This window comes from Myzus persicae, unplaced genomic scaffold (assembly GCF_001856785.1).
Source record: "Myzus persicae strain clone G006 unplaced genomic scaffold, MPER_G0061.0, whole genome shotgun sequence".
Classification (NCBI taxonomy): domain Eukaryota; kingdom Metazoa; phylum Arthropoda; class Insecta; order Hemiptera; family Aphididae; genus Myzus; species Myzus persicae.
Window position 1 is genome coordinate 10,453 of NW_019104443.1, and position 21,841 is coordinate 32,293.

Below are 21,841 nucleotides of genomic sequence, written 5' to 3' on the forward strand. Positions count from 1 at the left end.
CTTACTACCAATTACCTATATTAATTTGTACAAAGTTATACCTACAATTTACTCCGATCAATAGTTATCATACTCTAATTTAAGATATATAAGGACCTCGGTAGAAACGGACAAATACTACTACTCCAGCTAGTCGACTCACGGACCAGACGGCTACCTAGGACCTCGACAGAAGCAGAATAGTACTACGCCCAGGGTCCATCGGACACAGTAGCGGAAGAATGGAATAACCAAACGGACACATCAATTCCTCAAGGCAACAGCCAACCATTCCGCGGAACCATCCCCAAGGACTTCAGGAGTAACAATCAGGTGGCTTCGCACCATCATTAGGAAGCCCACGGACCAATATTAATCTTGACCTTTATATATATGTTATATTGATGAAAATATAGACAAGAAAACTTTCAAAGTAATAAAATTAAGTTTGTTTTCTAACAGACAGACAGCCTCGGATCGGTACCGTTTCAAGGTCCATGGCCGATACGGATCCATTCGCGGTAAGTGCGAAGGGCTTAAGTCGTTTAGTAGTGTTGTATAGTTATGGTCAAGAATTGTTTCTATTTTTTTTTCTCTAATATCAATATGCGTGTTCCCCATAGAGAGTTATGACTGTTAAAATCACCGGTTAAGTCGTGGTAATTGATTAATTATATTTTCTAGATTTTCGATTTCAAAATCATATAGGTTTGGAAGATATATGTTACAAATAGTTAATTTTTTCTTTTATGTGAATGGTTATTGCTGTTACTTCAAAGTTGGATGTGATTTTAATTTCTTCGGAGGGGAAGGATGAGTTTGCGTAGATTGATGCGCCTCCGCTGGCTCAACTTTTAACGGAAAGGTTCTTTGAATAACAGTGGTAATCTTTAGGTTCTGTGATATGGTTTTCAGGGAAATTTGTTTCTTGTAAGCAGATTACCAAGGAAGCATATTTATGAACTAATCTTTTAAAATCGTCAATTTTTCTATAGAATCCATTAATGTTCCATTGTAATATATTATGATCTGTATTTGTTTTGTTTAATTTAATGTTATACTTGCTTATTAGTTATTACTGTATTTGGTATGGATGTAGGATGTTAGTTGATAATGAGTGTATTTGTGTGTATATATATAATATGTGGGATATTGTTTATATTTGGTAATAGAGTTAATGGCCTTACTGGTCGGTTGGTTTATCATTAGACGATGAACGGCCTTCCGTATTTAAGGTGGTTGCTATGTTGTGTTCAAAATTAATTGATTCAAATAATTAGTTTGATCAGTGTGTTAATCTATTTTTAAAGCTTTGCGATTTAATCGGCGGCTTGACCAACTCCAATTGTGTTTAATATAGTTTTAGTATATGTTCCATATTGTTTGCAGATATCGATAGGGTCTGAGTTACCTTGTATATTTATTATTATATTTTTAAATTGGTCTAAGTTTATACTTAAATCTTTATGTTTCTAGCCGGTTTAGTATGATTATTAGCGTTGTCGATAAGTTTTTCTGTTAAATTTAATCTTATTAGTGTTTTAGATTTTTCGATAATTTGTTCTTTTTGCATTTTTGATGTAGTACTAGATACAGTAATATTTTGTCTTTTCTCATCAGTAGTCGTTGCGCCGGTTTTATTAATTACATTAACTGTGATTCAATGCTAAGCGGGCAATTCGAGGCTACATGGCAGGTCATCTTGCAACTGAAGCACGTTACTTGATCGTCAGAGATGAATACACGGTGATTTGTTCCGTCATAGTTTATGAGTATGGAGCTAGGCATTTTGGGTGTATCTTCTGCTTTCACAAATAGTTGTCTTCTAAAACTGAGTATGTGGGTGTATCCCTCAAGTTGTATACCGGCTCTGAGACAGGTGATAGGTATAGAGGGGATAATATTATGGTGACGTATTGCTTCTAATATGGTACAATTAGGAATATTGTTGTATACGCTAGCTAGTATAATCGCTTATCTGGGTTATGTAAGTGGCGAATAAGAATAGATTTATTTTGTATTTCGATTGTCTTATGTTTAGATAAAAGCTCGTTAGTTAATTCTTTGGAGTTTAGGAGGATGCAAAATTTTTTATTTTAGATAATATTTTTGGGTTCAAAACGTCCCCAATCTTTTTTGGATATGAGCTGTTGCCTAATGTATCAGCTAATGTTATTGTTGGATTTAAGGTGGTGGTGGTAGGTGATGTTCCTGTTGGCTAAATTATATCATATTATTGTTGATCATATTGGTTGTAGCTTTTAAATTTTAAATATGCGTGAATCCTAGAGGGGGGTCACAAGTGTGTCGGTTGTCGGTCGTCGATACTTAAGTAACGATGGTGAGTATCTATTATAGCCCTGCACTGGCCTAACTTTTGAAGTCCAAGCCTGTCCAAAATACATTTTTACTTAAGATACCAGGCCTGGCCCGATTTATTTCACTTGGATACACAGTCCGGCCCGGTCCGGCCCGATACTTTCAACTTAAATATTTACTATATAGAAGCGTTCCCCACTATGCTGCCCGCGGGCCTCATGCGGCCCTTTAGCAACTTAAGTGAGGCCCGCACTAGAATTAAGTTGTTCATTCTAAAATCCAAAGTTCTATAAACAGTGAATAATATGAACGTTGCTTATTGTCTTATTATTTTTAATTATTTTATCTTTCTATTTCAAACTTGTATTGATTACCAGTTGGACAAATTAGTAGGCACCTACGATTATCAATGTATTCATTTCCACCCCGTAGTACGCTATTGTCAACATCAAATACACACGTAGACACAAACAAGATTATAAAAGAAACAGAAAGATACCGTCCATCAATATCAAAACAACATTAAATCAAATTAATTAATTTTAATTAAAAAAATATCAATATTAATCTAATAATTTAATAAATTTATAAATTTAATATACAATGCTAATAATATGAATGATTTGTATTTTGCATAAAATAAACTATGGAAACTCGTTGGGTTGAAAGGCACAATGGACACTTACAGGGTCAGGGCGATAACTTAGTAAAAATGTGTAATGCTGTTCACAGAATTACAAATTGGGTGGATTGCAAAACTGCAAGTGACGCTCAATGCCTCCGACATGTTCTATGTAGTTTTGGATTCATTATTGCATCTGTATGCTTAAATTATGTCTTAGGTAAGTGATGACTTATAGATTTGAATACATAATGTGTTGACTTCTTTGTTTAATTTATAAACATTTAAATATTTTACATTTTAGGTACAACTGCATCTTATGCACTTAGTCGTTTTCTTCAGAGTTCGTCCATTGGCTTAAAAAGGGCAACCGATGCCATGAAAAACACTTTCCATGTTCTGAAGCAAAAGAGAACAAAAAAAAGTATTCTGTTTTTCAGCAATTATTTTTGGAATCAAAAGAGATTTCCGAGCAGTTAAACGCGGAGATAAGAGTACCAAGGATTATTCCTAGACAGAGGCACCGAGAAAATAATCAAATAATCAGACGGATCAATCTGCAGAAGAATATTTCCACAAAGATATATATTATATATATTCATCTCTTGGATTCAATAAGAACAGATTTAGAAGAACGACTTTCTCCAGAGGTGCTGTCATTATTTAAGTTGTGTGTATTTTTGCCAAAAACTGAGTACTCAGAAGTTGGCTTGGTAGCAGTGCGGAAAGCTGTTAAAATATACAATGATCTTCTGCATAGTCCTCATATATCAATGGATTGTCGGAATTTCAGCTTTAGGTTACAAAATGGAAACGTGAAGTAGAAAGTGGTCATAAATTACCTGAGTCCCTATCTCAGATAATAGAACAATGTGACACAGATTTATAACCAAATATTCATGTTCTATTACAAATACTCGCTACACTTCCTGTAAGTGCAGCTACAGTGAAGCGATCATTCTCAACTCTCAGGCGCCTAAAGACGTTAGGCTTCGTTCAAACATGAGAGCGGAACGCCTCACCGGTCTTGCTTTGCTCAATATCCACAAAGATATATCTATAAATGTTTATAACATTATATCAAAATTTGGAAAAACAAAACAAAGAAAGTTAAATTTTGTCTTTTAATTAAAAAAATTAAACATAAATAATAAAGGTATAGTTTTAGTTAGTAATTTACTTTGATTATATTTAAATTGTCTACCTATTATCTCTTTGTTCCATCGAAAAAATAACCCCCCACCCCCAAATTTTAGTTCTAGATACGCACCTGATTAATAGTTCAAATAATGTACAGTCAATAACTTCAGAATTATTCAATGATGTCGAAGATCTTAGTAACTGTAACACATATCTAAATTCTGCTAGCACTGATCATAATGCAAGTACATCTGATGATGATAGTACAATTTGTCAATTGTCAAAACCATTAATTTCAACTAATAAATCTAATTTTGCCAATAATTCCATACCAAATTCAATTAATTTACATGATGATAATGATAATAATCTTTGTAATACAACTACATTAATGCAACAGAGAATTTCAGAATGGTCAGCTGATTTTAATGTTTATCAAAATACTGTAAATGGTTTACTAAATGTTTTACGAAGTGATCCTTTTAACCTGATTAATTTTCCAAACGATAAAAAAATTGTTATGAGTACACTAACTATCCAAGCTGCACTACAAGTTCAGAAAGTTGAACCTGGTGAATAATACCATTTTGGTTTAGGTACATATATTCAATTACATTCCATACATATTACATCAAATAATGAAACAGGCACTATTGAAATTGTAATTGGCATAGATGGTTTGTCTTTAACCTTAAGTAGTAACAGTCAATTTTGGATACAAAATATACAACTTGGATACATTTGACCTCACAATCATTTTGTATTTCTGATTGGCCTATATTGGGGCTATAAAAAGCCGCAAGATAGTAATTTATATTTGGAGAAGTTAATTCTGGAAGCAAAAGAACTTTTAGAAAGTGTTATAACAATCAATAATATACATAAGCCAATACAATCAGTACTTTTTGTCTAGATGCATCAGCTAGGTATTTTGTGTTAAAAACTAAAGGCCATTCGAGATATCATTCATGTAGTCGTTGTTTACATGAAGGTGAATATTTAAATAAACGGCCATGTTTTCCCTATGTTCCAATACTCGTACCCATAATGATTGCGTAACAAAAAAACATGATCAACATCACACAAGTGATTTAGTGTATATATTAATAGATTTATAAAATATTGACATAGTGAAATTGTTTGTAATTGATTATATGCATCTTACATGCCTTGGTGTTCCAAAGAAAATTATACTTTTATGGATTGACAATGGACCATTGAAAGTTAGAATTTCTAGTTCTCAAACTAAAATATTATCAACTTCTCTTTTATTACTTGCACCATGTTTGACATATAAAATTTCTCGAAAACCAAGAGTCATAAATGAAATTAAAAGATGGAAGGCTACAGAATTTATGCAATTTATATTGTATACAAGGCCAAAAGTTCTGAAAACAATTTTAAATGAAGATTGCTACAAGCATTTTATGTCTTTTAATACTGCTGAGTGAAGACAAAGGAGATTTTATTAATTATGCAGAACTTTTGAATCATTTTGTGCAATACTTTGGAACCATTTATGAACCATACTTAATATCTTAAAATGTACACAGGCTTTTGCATTTAGTAGACGATTAAAAAATTTTGAGCCACTAGATAACATAAGTTGTTTTTCATTTGAAAACTTTATGAAATATTTAAAAAAAATATATAAAACCATGAAAAACCATTACAACAGGTTGTTAAACGATGCCATGAAGAAGCAATTAATAAACAAATTAAAAAAATATATATTGAAATAAATTTAAAACATCAGCATTCAAATGAGCCATTGTTAAACAAACTTACTGACCCACCATATCGGACAAATTATCTAAAAAAATTTGTTATAAAAAACATAAAGGGAATCAGATTCTTATATATTGGCAAAATAAGATAATATTGTACAAGTAAGCAACAATACAACTGAACGAAATACTAATGACACGGTACTGATAAGAAAAATGTTCAAAGTTAAAAAATCAATTTTTTAAACAACCTATTAATTTATCAATGCTCCATATATATATTTTAAGTGAGTTGGATGATGTCTATAAATGTTGGTATCTTAAAGATGTCAAGAAAAAAGTTATTTTATTTAAACACAAAAACAATAACATTGCAATGCCTGTGAATCATTCAAATTAATTATAGTTTTTGTTAATAAATTATAAGTAACTATTGAATATTATTATAATAAATATGATTGTGCATGTTTCACTTTTTGATTTTAATTTTTGTCAATTTAATATTATAAAAGCATGAAGTAATAGTAATTATACCTGTTTCAATATATACTATATTGTTAATAATATTAACAATATTTCTCAGAAATTAATATTTCTTCTTTTATATATATTTTTCTTGTAAAATAGTATATTTCTTTATTTAGTTGTTATTTATATTTAAAATAATTTATTTTTAGAAAGCACGTATATAGTAGTTCATTTCCAAGATGATTATTCAGTGTAGGCGGTTAGGTACCAAGTACTTGGCATAGTAATGGATCTTGTGTGTGGCCCAAAAAAGTTCAAAATATTAAGAAACTTATTGAACAAAACATAAAACCAAACGGGTTTCGACATGAAATACTAAATGCTAAAAAAATTGGTGAGAAAAATGTAAGTATCAGTGTATTTAAATATTCAATAAATATGCAACTATAATAATACCTACCTAACATTATTTGTTTGTTGTTTTATTTACTTCATTTCAGATTCTCCAAGTGAAGCTATATTAAAAGCAAATATAGCTACAACTATATCGGTGTTATCATCGGTTGATGAAGAAATTTATTACAAAAAGCCAAGTAAAAAAAATTGTTCATCATTAAGCTTCAAAAATAAAAGTATTTACAGGAGTCCACTAAATTACAAAAAAAAAGATGTGGATAACTTTTATGGTGTAAAGAGTAAATATATAATAATATGCTTTGTCAGTATAACTCTAATTTGTATTTTGTAGGATGTTAGATAATTCCAGTACAAGTTTATTTTTTATCTAACTATCCATCGGCTGTGAACACACTACATTTAGAATGAAAGTAATATTTAGAATTTATTAGTCACATACTATAATTTTTTATATAACATACAGTATCAATTTCATCAACTATCAACTAATAAAGAAGTTTTAATAGATATTTAAAAAAGACCAAACTGAAACCTTTGTAACTTGGAAATTTTCTTCTCTTTAAACTTGGTTTTATGTATGTATTTATATACTCTAAATTTAAGACGGGATTTAACATATATTTCACAATTTGCGGCATACTTTTGCAATGACACATATTTGATAGACAGTGCGACAATAATGCATGAGACATTATATTTTTAAATTGTATAGCTAAAATTGCTGCTTGTTAATTTACTATATTAAATCCTGATGAAAGTAAAATGTTGGTAGTCCAATTTTCAAAAAAAAAAAATGTGCCACGAACTAATACCAATAAAAAATCTTTGATGCCGTCTACCTCTCATGAATTTACTATGTGTATTTATCTATTATATTTTATTTTTGGATTATTTTTGGATTATAGGGGTGTTTGATTTATACGCCATCTCATAATAAAGCTATTATAAAAAAAATTGTATTTTCACAGGAGTCGAAAAAAATCAATCTCCTGGTAAATGGTATGTAAGTAAAGTCTGCAGTACAGATGATATGGAAGAAAGTTATAGCAGTCCTAATCAAAAGGCATGGATTATAACTCCAATCAAAGAACTCACACAACCATTGAAAAATGTAGAATGTAAAAAAATGCTGAATTTTCATTTAGAACCAAAAGATTACATAAATATTGAATCACAATCTTTAAGTAACTATATATTATTTAAAACATTTTTATCCATCATTGAATGTTTACAAATATTAAATAACACATTTTATTTCAGAAATTGCTAACCAAAACAATTTTTTAACCAATTCTCAATCAATAATCGATTTAGAGTCAACAGGTAGATATATTTAATTTTTAAACTTAAATTATTATGCTAAATAATTTTAGCCATGTAATTTTATAATATATTTACTTTAGATAAGATGAACAAAATTTACAGCATTGTAGTTTCTTTGAAATGTGATCTAAAAAAACTCTTGTCAAAGGTTGATCGCTTGGAAAATCATGGAAAATACATTAATCATGATGAATTGGGTGACCAATCTGATGATGCAGTTTTGTGGAATTTCCTTATTTCTACAGTGAATGAAGTTTTACTATTTGAAAAGAAACTACAAGATAAAACATTTCGGTTTAAAATAGTTAGTGTTTTGATTAGTTCAAATTATTATGATATACACACTTTCCAATTACTATATTGTTAAGTATCTAGAGTTATTATTTTTTTATATGATTCTATAAATACATATATTAATAACTAATATAGGTTTTAGTAAAAAAATTATTCTATATACTTTATAAATTTTAGTATATATCGACACCCCAGTTCAAAACTGCAACAACTCAAAAAATTTCAAATTCGAGTTATTAATACCATATTTTTTGTCATTTTATAACGATTTCAGTTCAAGAACACAATAAAATATAGTTAAATTATTGTCCACAAGAGAGCGTTTATTTCGTTTTGTATTATAATGTATATTACAATTACATTCAATTCAATACAGAAATAAATCGACTTATTGCAATTATGAACTGAAAATGTTTTGTTTTTTCTAAGTTGATACAGTCTGTACATTAATTAAGATAATAATTAATATTTATGATAGCACATAATCGATTACTATCATTTTGTATTATTTATTATTATTATGGTACAAAAATTACTAATTAGCTTAATTTTGTGAATAATTATAATGTTATTTAATGTTATTGGTTTATTTCGTGCTACCTATTTAGTTTCGTAGTTTTAATAAATTAAGTAATACAGTTTGGTTAAAAATGTTACGTTCAAGAAGAGCAAAACTAATTGCAGATTCAGTTGTTGTATCTAATGTTGTAAGTACCTACTTATTTTAATACAAATTGTATGATTATATTTAATGCAGTTCAATGAATTTTAGTGTTGAACTGTACATATTTTGAACTTTTGTTAATAACATAATCGTAATATAAAATATAATAGAAATTAATGTTAATAATATTATGACTATAATAAATGATTTTGTGTGAAACAGGAAATACTTAATAAACCTGTGACAATATTTAATAATGAAGACACCAAAAATAAATATGTGCAGGAATGGGTCAATATGCAGACAGATTTTTCTACTACCAACAAAAAAAGTAATTTAAATATAGATTATCATTAAAATAAAATATTATTCTACTACTAGGTACTTACATTAAATTAAATTATTATTGTAATAGTATATTTTAATGTTATATTTACTATGTATTAAAAAAGTTTGAAGTATGTAATATATTATTATTTAGGTCTTGACAATGAACAGATTACTGATTCAGATCTTGATGAAGACTTTGACGATGAAGATAAAGATAAAACCTATGAGCCACCAGCAACTGAAATCATACACCACAGCTCTAAAACATCATCTATCTCAAGTAGTACCCCAAAACCAAATGATCTTATAGAAGGTAATATAAATTTATCAACTAATCATAATGTTGAAGAAATTGCTAAGCCATTAACGAGAAAAAGATTGAGAAACGAAAGTAACTGGGGAAAAAATATACAAAAGAAATTGAAGAATGAAGGAAAAGAATATGTTAGAAAGTCTAACCTGAAAGTAGTGCCAGCAAAAAAAGTAGGAATACCATGTGGGGAAAAATGCAGGCTTAAGTGTGCAAATAAATTGACTCTTGAACAACGTTCAGTAATTCATAACCAGTACTGGAAAATAGGAGATATTAATAGGCAACGTGAGTTTATAATGAGACAAATATCACCCATAATACCAAAGTATCGTAGTCGCCTTGATAGCAACAGATCCCTAAACTATAGTTATAAGTTTGAAATTGATGATAAGAGTGTTCGAGTATGCAAACCAATGTTTATGTCTACCTTAGATATTTCAAGTCGAGTAATTTTCACAGCCACAAAAAAAATGAGTAATGGCATACTTGAAATTGATCAGCGTGGAAGACATGGAAATCTTGGTAAAAAAGTAGATGATGAAATTAAAGAAGGAATAAGGAATCATATTAAATCTTTTGCCTCAGTTCCATCACATTATTGTAGAGCAAATAGTACTAGACAATATATAGATGGAAGTTTAAATATATCTATAATGTATAAATTGTATGTAGAAAAATGTAATGAAGAAAATGTTGTGTATGGTAAAAAAAATGTGTATGATAGTATTTTTAATCAAGAGTTCAATATTTCCTTTTTTAAACCCAAGAAAGATTTGTGTATGTGTTGTGAAGCCTATAAAAATAAAACTGAATCAGATGATAACATTATTACTGAAAACTATGAAAAGCACCAACAAGAAAAAAATCTGTGTAGACAAGAAAAAGAAAAGGATATTTCTGATGAAAATAATATTGTTGGATGTTTTGATTTACAAGCGGTTTTAATTACACCTCGTGGGGAAATATCTCAATTTTATTATAAAAGGCGATTGGCATGTTATAATTTTACCATTTACAATATAAAAGATAGAGCAGGTATATGCTACTTTTGGCATGAAGCTATTGCCAAACGAGGTTCCAATGAAATCGGTTCTTGCCTTTATCAATATATCAAATCTAACCAAAATGAAAGCAAAAACATGGTTCATTACTGCGATAATTGTGGTGGTCAAAATAAAAATAAATTTGTTGTTTCAATTTTGATTTACTGTGCCATGACTCTTGATATTAAATCTATCACTCTGAAGTTTTTTACTGTTGGTCATTCACAAAATGAAGGCGATTCCATGCATGCCAGAATCGAAAATGAAGCTAATAGAATTTTAAAAGGTGGTCCAATCTATCAACCTTCCCAGTGGGTTAGTGTGATAAAATGTGCCAAAAAAAATGGCAAACCATATACGGTATATGAAATGCAAAATGAAGATTTTTTTGATTTGAAAAAATTATCATCTGATTTAGGTAATAACTTTAATATAAATGAAGATGGGGAAAAAGTGTTATGGCAATCTATCAAAGTTATTCAAATTGAAAAAATCAACCCTACTCTTATGAAATACAAAACAAGTTATTCTGAAGAATTATTTCAAACAATAAACATTAGACAGAAAATGAGAAAACCATTAACTTCAATTCCAGAAGTAAAAACTTTAACTACACCAGTTAAAATTTCTATTGACAAAAAAAAAGATCTTTTATCACTATGTCATAGTAATGCTATTCCCAAAAACCATTGGGCGTTTTATGAAAGTTTACAAACTGAAGAGACTACAGACTAGTTATGTAACTATGTGATAATACTTAGGTATAAGACTTTGAAACTCATTCCAAAGCCAGGTATATTTTGATTTTGATTTTATTATATTTTAATGAATATTCATATTCATAATGTTGTTCTAATTATTAGGTATTATAAACTATATATACTATACTTTATACTTTCATGATTTAATATTGTTTTTTTTTATAATTTGTGATGTTTGTTTTATAAATTATATTGTTATTATTATTTCTATTTACTAAGTAAAATAAATTATTTTACTACTTAACTATTCAAAAATTATATATACAATTATGTTGTTAAATTGTAAATGGTCTTTTTTATTCATTAACGAAATATAATATATTTACTAGATATTATCTAGTTGTTGCATACGGTTTTTTTAATATTTCAGTTCAAGAACGAAATAAGTCTAATTATTGCTCAGGTGTTTACAATTTATCAATTCAAAACTGCAATATATGCTCAAGATTTATTTCGTTTTTAATAAAATTAAAAAAGCAAGGTAATGTTAAATTCATACTATTAAGCCAATGCTGCATACCAAATTTGGTCATTCTATCTCGATTTCACAATTATTTATAGCATTTTAAAAATTGTACGTTTTTTTGAAACGTTATACCCGAAAAAAAGGTTTTTTGAGTTGTTGCAGTTTTGAACTGGGGCGTCGATATAATACATATATATTTATTATTTAAACGATTATTTAGATAATTGTATTTCTTTGTTTTTACTGATTTCAGGTAAAGAATTTTAGTATGTTGGTCCGCAGTTTTTTGTCTGAAACAGTTCAGTATTTTATCATGTTCATTAATAGGGTTATACCTCAGTATTTATTTGTTGGCCAAAAAAATAAATTAGAGTTTTCTCTTTAAATACCTGTTCAGTTATATTTGGTAATCATAAACACATCGATGTTTGACAGGTTGCATAACAAATTAATTAATTTAATAGGCAAAACGCGGGCCACTAATAATCATGTTAAGGGATCATTTGTATTTAGTTCACTATTGATTCAATAAATATTAAGTGATTGTTCATGCCACCTAACATTATATATAATTATGTAGCTTAGAACATTGTTTCTCAACCAATTCTGAATAAGTGACCTGCCCAAAACAAGTCATTATTATATTTACACATAAATTTAGGGCTGTGCGATAGTATCGATTAATCGTTTTTAGCTATCGAAACTATCGATTAATCGATGTTTTTACTAAACATAATCAACCGATGTATCGAGTACATCGATACTATCGGTTGATCGATACTATCGGTTAATCGATACAATCGGTTAATCGATACTTTTGGTTTATTGATACGTTGTTATCATTAATCATCGTCACTTATCATATTTGTTAAAAAAAAACGAACAAAATTGTTTCTATTTATAACACTAGTTATCATCTCAAAACAATCACTAACGTTTTATTTTCATTGTAGTCAAGTGTTATATTCACGAATTCACGATTGTCTGAGGTAAGTTGATTTTGTTACCTATTTGAATAAGTAGAGTATAAACAGTATAAACTCATGCTGATTTCCTATCATTTGGTTCATATTCTAGCATCTAAACACATCTACCATACTTGCTACATCTATAACCTAATAATTCAAATTAGTCTCCGACTGCAGTCGTAATCAAACACCTATAATGAGTGAGGTATGGCAAGTGTTCACAAAAAGTGAATATAACCACAAAGCGATATGTAACATCTGTAAAAAGAACTATTCAAATTCTGGGACTAACACAACCAATTTATGGTCACATTTAAAATCAAAACACATTAAAAAATTTACAGAGTTAGACAATTTAAGAAAGGGTCTACCGCAGCTAAATAGTTACAATAAGTAAGTCATCAATTATTTTATTTATAATAATTTAGTGAATGTAGTATGTAATGTAGTTTAATTAATTTGAGTAAATGTACTTAAATACTTTTTTAGAATTAAGAAAATATTTTAAAGACTGTCTTGGACTCTTGGACATACCTATTTGTATTTGAAAATCAAATACCTACTTATCAAAGTTCAAATGAGTAACTCGTCCGTGTTGTCACATATTTTTATAAATATATTATCATTTATAATATATTGTCATATATTCATAATATTTTGTCACTCATACAAAAATGTCTAATAAATAATAATACCTAGTTGAATGTAACATTGCAATTTTAAATTAGGAAATATTAAATTAGTTTTGGTAAAGCAACTAGTAAAAAGTAAAATGAAAAAAGTATTTGAATATTATTTAAATAATTTATTATAAATACTTTCTAAATAGATGTATTTGTATTTAAATACAGTTTTAAATTTATCATTTACAAAACTGCTCATTAAACAATAAACAGTATTGTTATCGTTAAATGTTTATTCACAATATTTTTTCCAGTTCATGTGAAGATTTTTTGACTGAGGATAATGAAAATCATACTATTAATAGTAATGAAATAATAAACAATCAAATTCCATCTACTTCTAATTCAACCTTGATACAAACAGTCTTATCTACCAAAACTACTCAAAAACATAAGCTTTTAAATAGTCAAACTTTGATGTCAGCATTTACCATAACTAAAGCTTCACAATGTAAAATTGATGCAGCATTAGCTTATTTTATAGCAGTAGACATGATGCCTTACAACCTTGTGACCAAAGACGGTTTCAAAGTGTATACAAACGCCTTAAACGCAAGCTACCATATATCTAGCCGAAAGACACTTACTGATTTCAAAATACCAAATTTATACAAAGATACTAAGACTATCATTGAGTCGATTGTGAATAATGTTTATTTTATGTCGTTTACTACAGATTGTTGGACTTCTAGATCCAACCAACCGTTTTTAGCTTTAACTGGGCATTATATTGATTCTAAATTTAATTTAGGTAAATTAATATTATAATAATATATAAAACATTTCATTCAAATTCAATGTTAACTGTGTAAATACTATGTTACAGGTTCCGTATGCTTAGGTTGCATAGAACTGTCTGAAGACCACACTGTAGAAAACTTGGCAGACACTTTGCAATTAATTTTATTGGATTATAATTTGTCTGTTTCTCCTAAAAATGTGTCTGCATTTACAACTGATTGTGGTGCTAATATAATAAAAGCTATTAAGAACTTAGATGTACAACATGTGCCTTGTTTTGGTCATGCTTTCAATACTGCGGTGGGAAATATATTCAAACTTGAAGAAATACAAATTACTGTAAATAAAACCCAAAAAATCCAAAACATCTTTGCTCATAGCTGGCAAGCTGTCCGAGAGATGAAAATTGAGCAAGAGCGTTTTGGGTTAAAAAAACTTAAACTTCCATCTTATTCCAAAACTAGATGGTGGTCTCTTCTTGATTTAATTTCGGTCATTTTAGATCAAGAGTTAGGGATATCTAGTTTTCTTAAGACCTATAAAAATGGTCAGTTTAAAAAGTTAGTTTTGTCTGATGATGAAATTGATGTCTTAAAAAGTATTACAATGATTCTAAAACCAGTGCGAGAAATAACTGACCACTTGACTGGAGAAAGTTATGTAACTGCATCAGCTGTATATCCAGTTATATTTAATCTGAAAACAAAACTATCAGAAGCTGTAAATAGTAATAATATTGCCGCAGCATCTAATGAAAAATGTATTGAAATAAAAAAAAATATATTTTCATCCATTATTGAAGTTCTTGACAAACGTTACAATAATAATATTGCATTAAAAATATGTATGGTTTTAGACCCAAGGTTTAAAACCACCTTTATTGCCCAGGAATAAATGCCAGAACTAAAAACAGTAATAGGAGAATATTGTTTGGAATCTAGGATGGAATGGTCATTGAAAGAAATGCATAGCAAAGAAGATGGTAATTTGTCATTTTCTGGTGATAGCAGTCATTCCCTTACAATGAAAAAACAAAAAACTGGACTTTCTGCCATTTTTGATGTACCATCAAATAATGATGAAGTAAGAATTTACTTATAGATTTTAATTTGCATATATAATTAATTTAACATAATAGTAATACAACTTAACAAATATTATCCCTTTTCAGCTTCAAGAACAAGACATCAATTTTTGTAGTAAAATAAAAAGGGAAATTGACTTGTACATAGAATTTTCAAAAGTACCATATGAACAATATCCGTAAAAATGGTGGTCTTTGAACTGTACAACCTATCCATTTTTGAGTGTATTAGCAAAGAAATATCTTACTGTACAAGCTACAAGTGTGGCTTCAGAAAGAGTATTTAGCAAAGGAGGGTTAGTTGTGACAGACCATAGAGCATCATTAACTAATGATCATGTAAGTGAGTTAGTTTATTTATCAATGAACAAAGTTCATGTTCCAAAACCTTAACCTTAAAACTTGAAAGTTAATACTTAAATTTACTATTTCATAATTTTTAATTTGTATGTATAATTAAATTTGTTAATCATGCTTATTTGTTTAATATTTTATTAGTGTTTGTCGAGTTGACTTTAACCCAATAAAAGGGTGACATTGTATTTGTTTAATGTATTTGTTATATTTTGATTCTTATTAAAATCTTATTATTCATATTAAAAAGTATATTTAGTATTTAATTTATTTAATTTATTGAACTGCCCCACAAATCTTTGAAATTTTTTAAAGTACTTTATAGTCTTTATACTAAATACTTAATAGATAATTTAATATATTTAAATAATACATACATTTATAACATATAATTATAAAAAGTTAGGTTATAATAATATTATCTATATTAAAAGAATGAGTGCATTCATTGCCAGTCTGGGTAATAATGCAATATTCAAAATGTTGGCCCAGGGCCCACTGCCCTAGCACTTGGTAAATAGTTATTCGGCTTGTAGCACAGAGCAATATGCATGTAGTTAAGAAAGAAAACCCACAATTTTTAGGCATTTAAGTTTCTTTACCAAGTGTAAATAATAAATCCCGCTCGTAATCACAAAATATAAATAGGTACATTAAGACTACAAATAGTTAAGACTCTTAACTATACGAGTTAAAGACAAAAATAGAAAAAAATAAAATTTGTGATATTTTCATACTTAAATTAAAGTTACGGTACTATCGGCCATTCGATACCATCGGGTATTCAATGCTATCGGTTAATCGATACTATCGGCGTAACGTAACTCAGTTATTCGATACAATCGGTACATAAAATACAATCGATTAATCGATACAATCCTTAGTTTTATCACAATCGACTATCGACCACTAGAAGTGACTATCGCACAGCCCTACNAATCGGTACATAAAATACAATCGATTAATCGATACAATCCTTAGTTTTATCACAATCGACTATCGACCACTAGAAGTGACTATCGCACAGCCCTACACATAATATTGTCTCAGCAACTACTAAATATGTATACAAAATATACAATTTATATATTGTCAATATGTATAAAACATATTAATATAGGGTTATAACTGTTACAGATTCAATACGAAATATTAAGCACTTTAAAGATGTTCCAGCTTAAAATATAGAAAAAATAAGGAAAATAACAATACAATTTTAATTTAAATTACCGTATGATGATTTTTTATAATCAATGAATTACAATTAATAAAAACATATACATATTGTTAAAATTGTATTTCTTAAATATATTTTACTTAAAATAGGTACTTACTCAACAACAATAATTATGATTATGCAAACATTGCATAAATATAAGAAAATATTTTTAGTGAAATTATACTATTTCTAAAATGTTTGTTGATCAATGCTAAAGAGTGGCAAAAATAATGAGAAAATATTCCATTAATATTTTGTGCAACTAGCAAGGGAAGTGTCAGAGAGAGCTATTCATTGGCGCAACTAGGGGGGGACTTAGGGGAGCTTAGCCCCCCCAAATGTTTTGATTATTTAAGTGGAATATTGTAGTTGTTCACCCCGACAACATCCAATATTCAAACTCCCAGTATTTCCAACTATAAATAAATAATCAGTCCATCGGTGTTTTGGGATTCTTCACGGCCCACGATAATGGAATTGCTTATGTGCACAAACCACAAATTAAAATACATTATATTAATTTGTTATATTTGTGGCGCAAACGGATAGTTATGATAACGACAGAATGTCATAATGTATAAAATACAAATGTTCGTACAGTACTTCTGTTGTGTGGTGTAAAATTGCAGTATTATCTTACTTAGAATTTAGGAGTCTTATTTTGGTGATTAAAAATGGACAAAAAAATGTATTTAGTACCTTTAGTATACCAAAAAAAATATCCAGTACTCGTACAGTTGTTACTTTTGCAAATGAAAAATCTATTTGTCCACCCATTAATCTGAAAAAAAATTATTTACTATCTACCGAACGGAAAAAGATCATTTTCCGTTACTTCAACCACATCAAAAATCAAACTTTCTGTTCAGGTGTGAAAAAAGCTATATCAGACTTCCAACTTTTCAATTCATTAGATTACTATATATATAACCCTTCAATTCATACAGCCATGCATGTATGATGTGTATTTATTATTTAATATGATGAAGAAAAAGTGGCCTCAGAATAAATAAAAAATTGTTCTACTTAAATTTGATCTCAATTAAAAAAACTCAAATGGAACTTGTAAGGAATGGTTGTGAGGAAAAAATATATCAAATAGTTTCAACCAACTTTTAGTCATAACTTCTAGAATTAAATTTAATGAATGTGTAGATGAATAAGTTAAAAAAAATTTGTTATCAATAAAATAAAATATAAGTGTTTTTAACGATTCAAACATTTTCAATGATTTCAAATATTTTTAAATTAAAAAAATGTAATACATTTTAATACATCAAAAAAAGAAATTAAATGTTAATTTAAAATTTAAGAAAAAAAATTTAATTCTCATATGATTTGCCAAAACAGGATACACTAGCACAATTATAATAATATTAAAACAATTATAGAAGCCTGCCGAATTGTGTATGTGTATGTGTAACATAAAGAAAAGTAATGGTATGTTAATAGTGAAATGAGACAACCAATTAATATGTAAAGTAATTATTTTGCTCATCTTAACATTTTGCGGCCCAAAATGTTAAAAATTAATGAAATCAGGAGGTCATAGTCCTTTTGACTTTTAGCAGTCCATTATTTAATATTGTGTTAAGCCTTGATACATAGAATGATGTACCTATATTTTAAAATAACTAAAAATAAATAACCATTTCAATTCAGTACTAATTTTAATAAATAAAAATAATATAACAATAACCTATACATACATCTGTATAGGTAAAATGTATCACATTTCAGGAAAAACAAAAAAAATAAATGAATATTAACATAACCAGAAGCAAAATATTTTAAAAACAATTTTACAAATTAAAGTAATAAAAAATTGCAAGTACATGCATGAATGTAAATCAATTTCAATACATATTATAATCATAGAAAATTAACTAATTTATAAAAATAGTTTAATAGCTAATCCAAATAATTAAGTATCTTTCCTAAAGCCTAAATTACATCTCATTACAATATCAATGTATAATAACAAAATTATTATTATTGAAAAATACTGTAAATTGTAAAACTTAAAATACAAGAACTCCCATAACTAACAGAATATGTAATGTATACGTAAAATTATTAGATTTGGGCACTGATGACTCGTAGTCATAAAGTAATATTATTTTATTTTATATGATGTATAAAAGTATTTGAAGAATGTAACAATTAAGTTTTAGGTTCAAAATGTATATTAAATTGAGGTCCAGTATATGGAGCTGCATCACTCCAGTAATCTCTAGGATCTGATATAATAGCTAATTTGATATCTTTAGATATATTTACTTCTTTAAAGTACCTGCAACATCTATTCCCTAATTCTGGAATATCAGTTTCATACGGTGGAGCTAATATGTCAACAAATGCGGCTGGACCATCAATAGTATCTACTTGATGAATATTTCCTTCTATCGGACACAGCACACATGGATCGTCTGATTCCCCAACAATAATTGGTGCCAGCTTTATAGCATCAATGTTACAGTCGCTGCGAATATGAAATTATTAAACACAATTTAAAAATAAAATAAAATGTTACAACTATAATAATTACTTTATTTCATTATAATCCTTATGTACAGGTGTATAACTTTGTATTTTGACTTTACCATAAATAACTTTTAACACACCATTCATGAAGGGATGATCATGTAAAGGTATTTTAGCACCATCTCTCAACACAAACACACCAATCGATACGTTTTCATCTTCAAACACTTCAATGTAAGTAACGGGAGCTTGATGAGGTCGTATTAATGTGGATCCAGACAATTTATCTAGGTTGTTGTTCAATTCATATGTATCCCATCGCAACAATCTAAAATCCAAGCCAATCGAAAGTGCATCCAATTTATTGGCATTACATTTCAATTTAATCAAATTATCGTGAAAAGCCTTTGAAGTATATGAACCGGAAAATTTAGTTATTGCTTGCCTAATAACACATTCGATTTTTGATGTCATGGTTGAACTCTGGCTTTTAGGTTTGGAGAAAAAATTAGGAAGTCCATATCACTACCGAAATACTATCACTACAGCAATACTCCGCAGTGTTACCACGACAATAATAATTTTATTCTATATAATGATCGCAAAATGATTCCAAGTCCAAAATATATTTATTACGATTACGACGAGCAAGAAGCATCATATAAAAGGCACTAGAGTTCTACCCAAACAAACATTATTAGTTCCAAAATTATTATGTTTTTGGATTTTTTCATTAATTTTTGGACACCTAGCTTAAGTTACACGTTTATAATATCATCTATTTATTTTAATAGAACTAAAGACGTACGGTTAATTATACCTACAAATATTATTTAATTGTATACGATTTGACTCTGTGCTCGGTTTTATCGAAACCTCTCGGAAAAATACATATTTATCAAAAAATCAAAATGTTTTATTATTATTACATAAAAATTTTTAATTATTTTTACTATTTGTTTTCACTAAGAAAGCAATAAATTATTCAGAATTGGCATCGTCACAGTGTTGCCACACTTGGGGATTTTTCCCCATATTTGGTGAATTTTTACATAGTTGGGGATTTGGGGAGAAACTTTTAAAGAAATTGAAGTTTTGGGGATTTTTAAGAAATTGTGTGCTGTGCTCAATATGAACAAATTTAATTCATTAATTATACAAATTTTCAGAATATGACCCAGTATCTCAAGTTCAAAAAAAATTTCGCAATGGTTATCAATGGTTTTTATGGCTTTAATCACCCGCAATTATCAAAAAAAAAAATCGTTTCGATAGTTGACAGTTGTAACTATCGCGCATTCGCTCTCTTATTCGCGATTCTATTGTTATAAGCCCGAGTGGCGAGTGCACATGCCATATGGTTATCTTATCTATGACTGCATAATCAATGAAGAGTATGAAAATGTAAATTTTAATTTTATACTAACTAAAAAGTATAAACCTTTTATTATAATAAAAGTATAAAAGTATAAACTAATAATTATATATTATTTATTGTTTAGTGACAAGTACTGATGATGAATATGTTCAAGGCAATAGTCCTCCTCCAACGCCATGTGGCAAGAAACAAAAAACATGGCATTACGTCTACGAACATAAAAATCAAGAACACTGGGAACACGATGAAGATTACAAAAAGTGGATCGGACGTAGTAAGAAAGGACATTTTTATTTTTACTGTAAATCTTGTTTGAGCGATTGCAAGGGTGGGTTGTCGGCAGTGAAAAAACACCAGTCATCGAACAAACACAAACAAACTATAAAAAATGTCAAAGTCACTTCTGTTTTTGATATGCCTTCTACCAAAAATTTGATTTCGTCTGTCCGTAAAGTAAAAATTGCAGAAATTCGTATAGCATCGTTTATTGCAGAACATAATTTACCAATAAATTCGGTTGACCATCTGGTTGGGTTAATAAAATCTATTGATTTACAACCTAAAGAATTAGAGAAGTTATCATGTAACAGAACTAAATGTACAGGTCTCATAAATAATGTTGTTGGAGCTACAGGATTTGAAAACGTTATAAATATTATGAAAAACCATAGATTTTCGATTCTAGTTGATGAATCGACGGACCATAGCTGCATAAAACATTTAGCGATTGTTGTTAGAACATGTATAAATTTTGAAGTATCTGACTCGTTTGTTACCTTGTTGCCATTAGCAGATGCCACATCACAAAATATGTACGAAGTTATTACTAATTTTTTTAATAATCATCAGATCCCATATAAAAACAACTTAATTGGATTTGCTTCTGATGGAGCAAATGCAATGATGGGTGTAAACAATTCCCTACAAACCAAGTTAAGAAGTGATGTTCCAAGTTTGTTTATATTAAAATGTGTTTGTCACTCATTGGCCTTATGTGCAGATTATGCCTGTAAAAAATTGCCAGATACAGTTGAAAACATGGTTCGATCGATTTATACATATTT

At 28.6% G+C, this 21,841-nt stretch overlaps 2 protein-coding genes across 2 annotated transcripts; one reads left to right on the forward strand and one right to left on the reverse strand.

Annotated features, from left to right (window-relative positions):
* Window positions 1-13,030: 13,030 nt before the first annotated feature.
* Window positions 13,031-15,152, forward strand: LOC111042177 (zinc finger BED domain-containing protein 1-like). The gene is made up of 3 exons (XM_022326698.1): window positions 13,031-13,227; window positions 13,772-14,268; window positions 14,344-15,152. Exons 1-3 carry the CDS (start codon window positions 13,031-13,033, stop codon window positions 15,150-15,152), a joined length of 1,503 nt encoding a protein of 500 aa, XP_022182390.1.
* A 3,840-nt stretch (window positions 15,153-18,992) lies between these two features.
* Window positions 18,993-19,873, reverse strand: LOC111042180 (2-aminoethanethiol dioxygenase-like). The gene is made up of 2 exons (XM_022326701.1): window positions 19,464-19,873; window positions 18,993-19,397 (listed from the first exon to the last, which is right to left on the reverse strand). The coding sequence occupies exons 1-2, from the start codon at window positions 19,871-19,873 to the stop codon at window positions 19,079-19,081; spliced, it is 729 nt and encodes a 242-aa protein (XP_022182393.1). The 3' UTR covers window positions 18,993-19,078.
* Between the last annotated feature and the right edge of the window lie 1,968 nt (window positions 19,874-21,841).

Excerpts from the sequence above, each read along its gene's own strand:
- LOC111042177 (XM_022326698.1), top strand. The coding sequence starts at position 13,031 with ATGAGTGAGGTATGGCAAGTGTTCACAAAAAGTGAATATAACCACAAA. Across the intron at positions 13,228-13,771 it reads CAGCTAAATAGTTACAATAA|TTCATGTGAAGATTTTTTGA; the intron begins GTAAGTCATCAA and ends TATTTTTTCCAG. Across the intron at positions 14,269-14,343 it reads TGATTCTAAATTTAATTTAG|GTTCCGTATGCTTAGGTTGC; the intron begins GTAAATTAATAT and ends ACTATGTTACAG.
- LOC111042180 (XM_022326701.1), bottom strand. The coding sequence starts at position 19,873 with ATGACATCAAAAATCGAATGTGTTATTAGGCAAGCAATAACTAAATTT. Across the intron at positions 19,398-19,463 it reads AAGGATTATAATGAAATAAA|CGACTGTAACATTGATGCTA; the intron begins GTAATTATTATA and ends TCATATTCGCAG.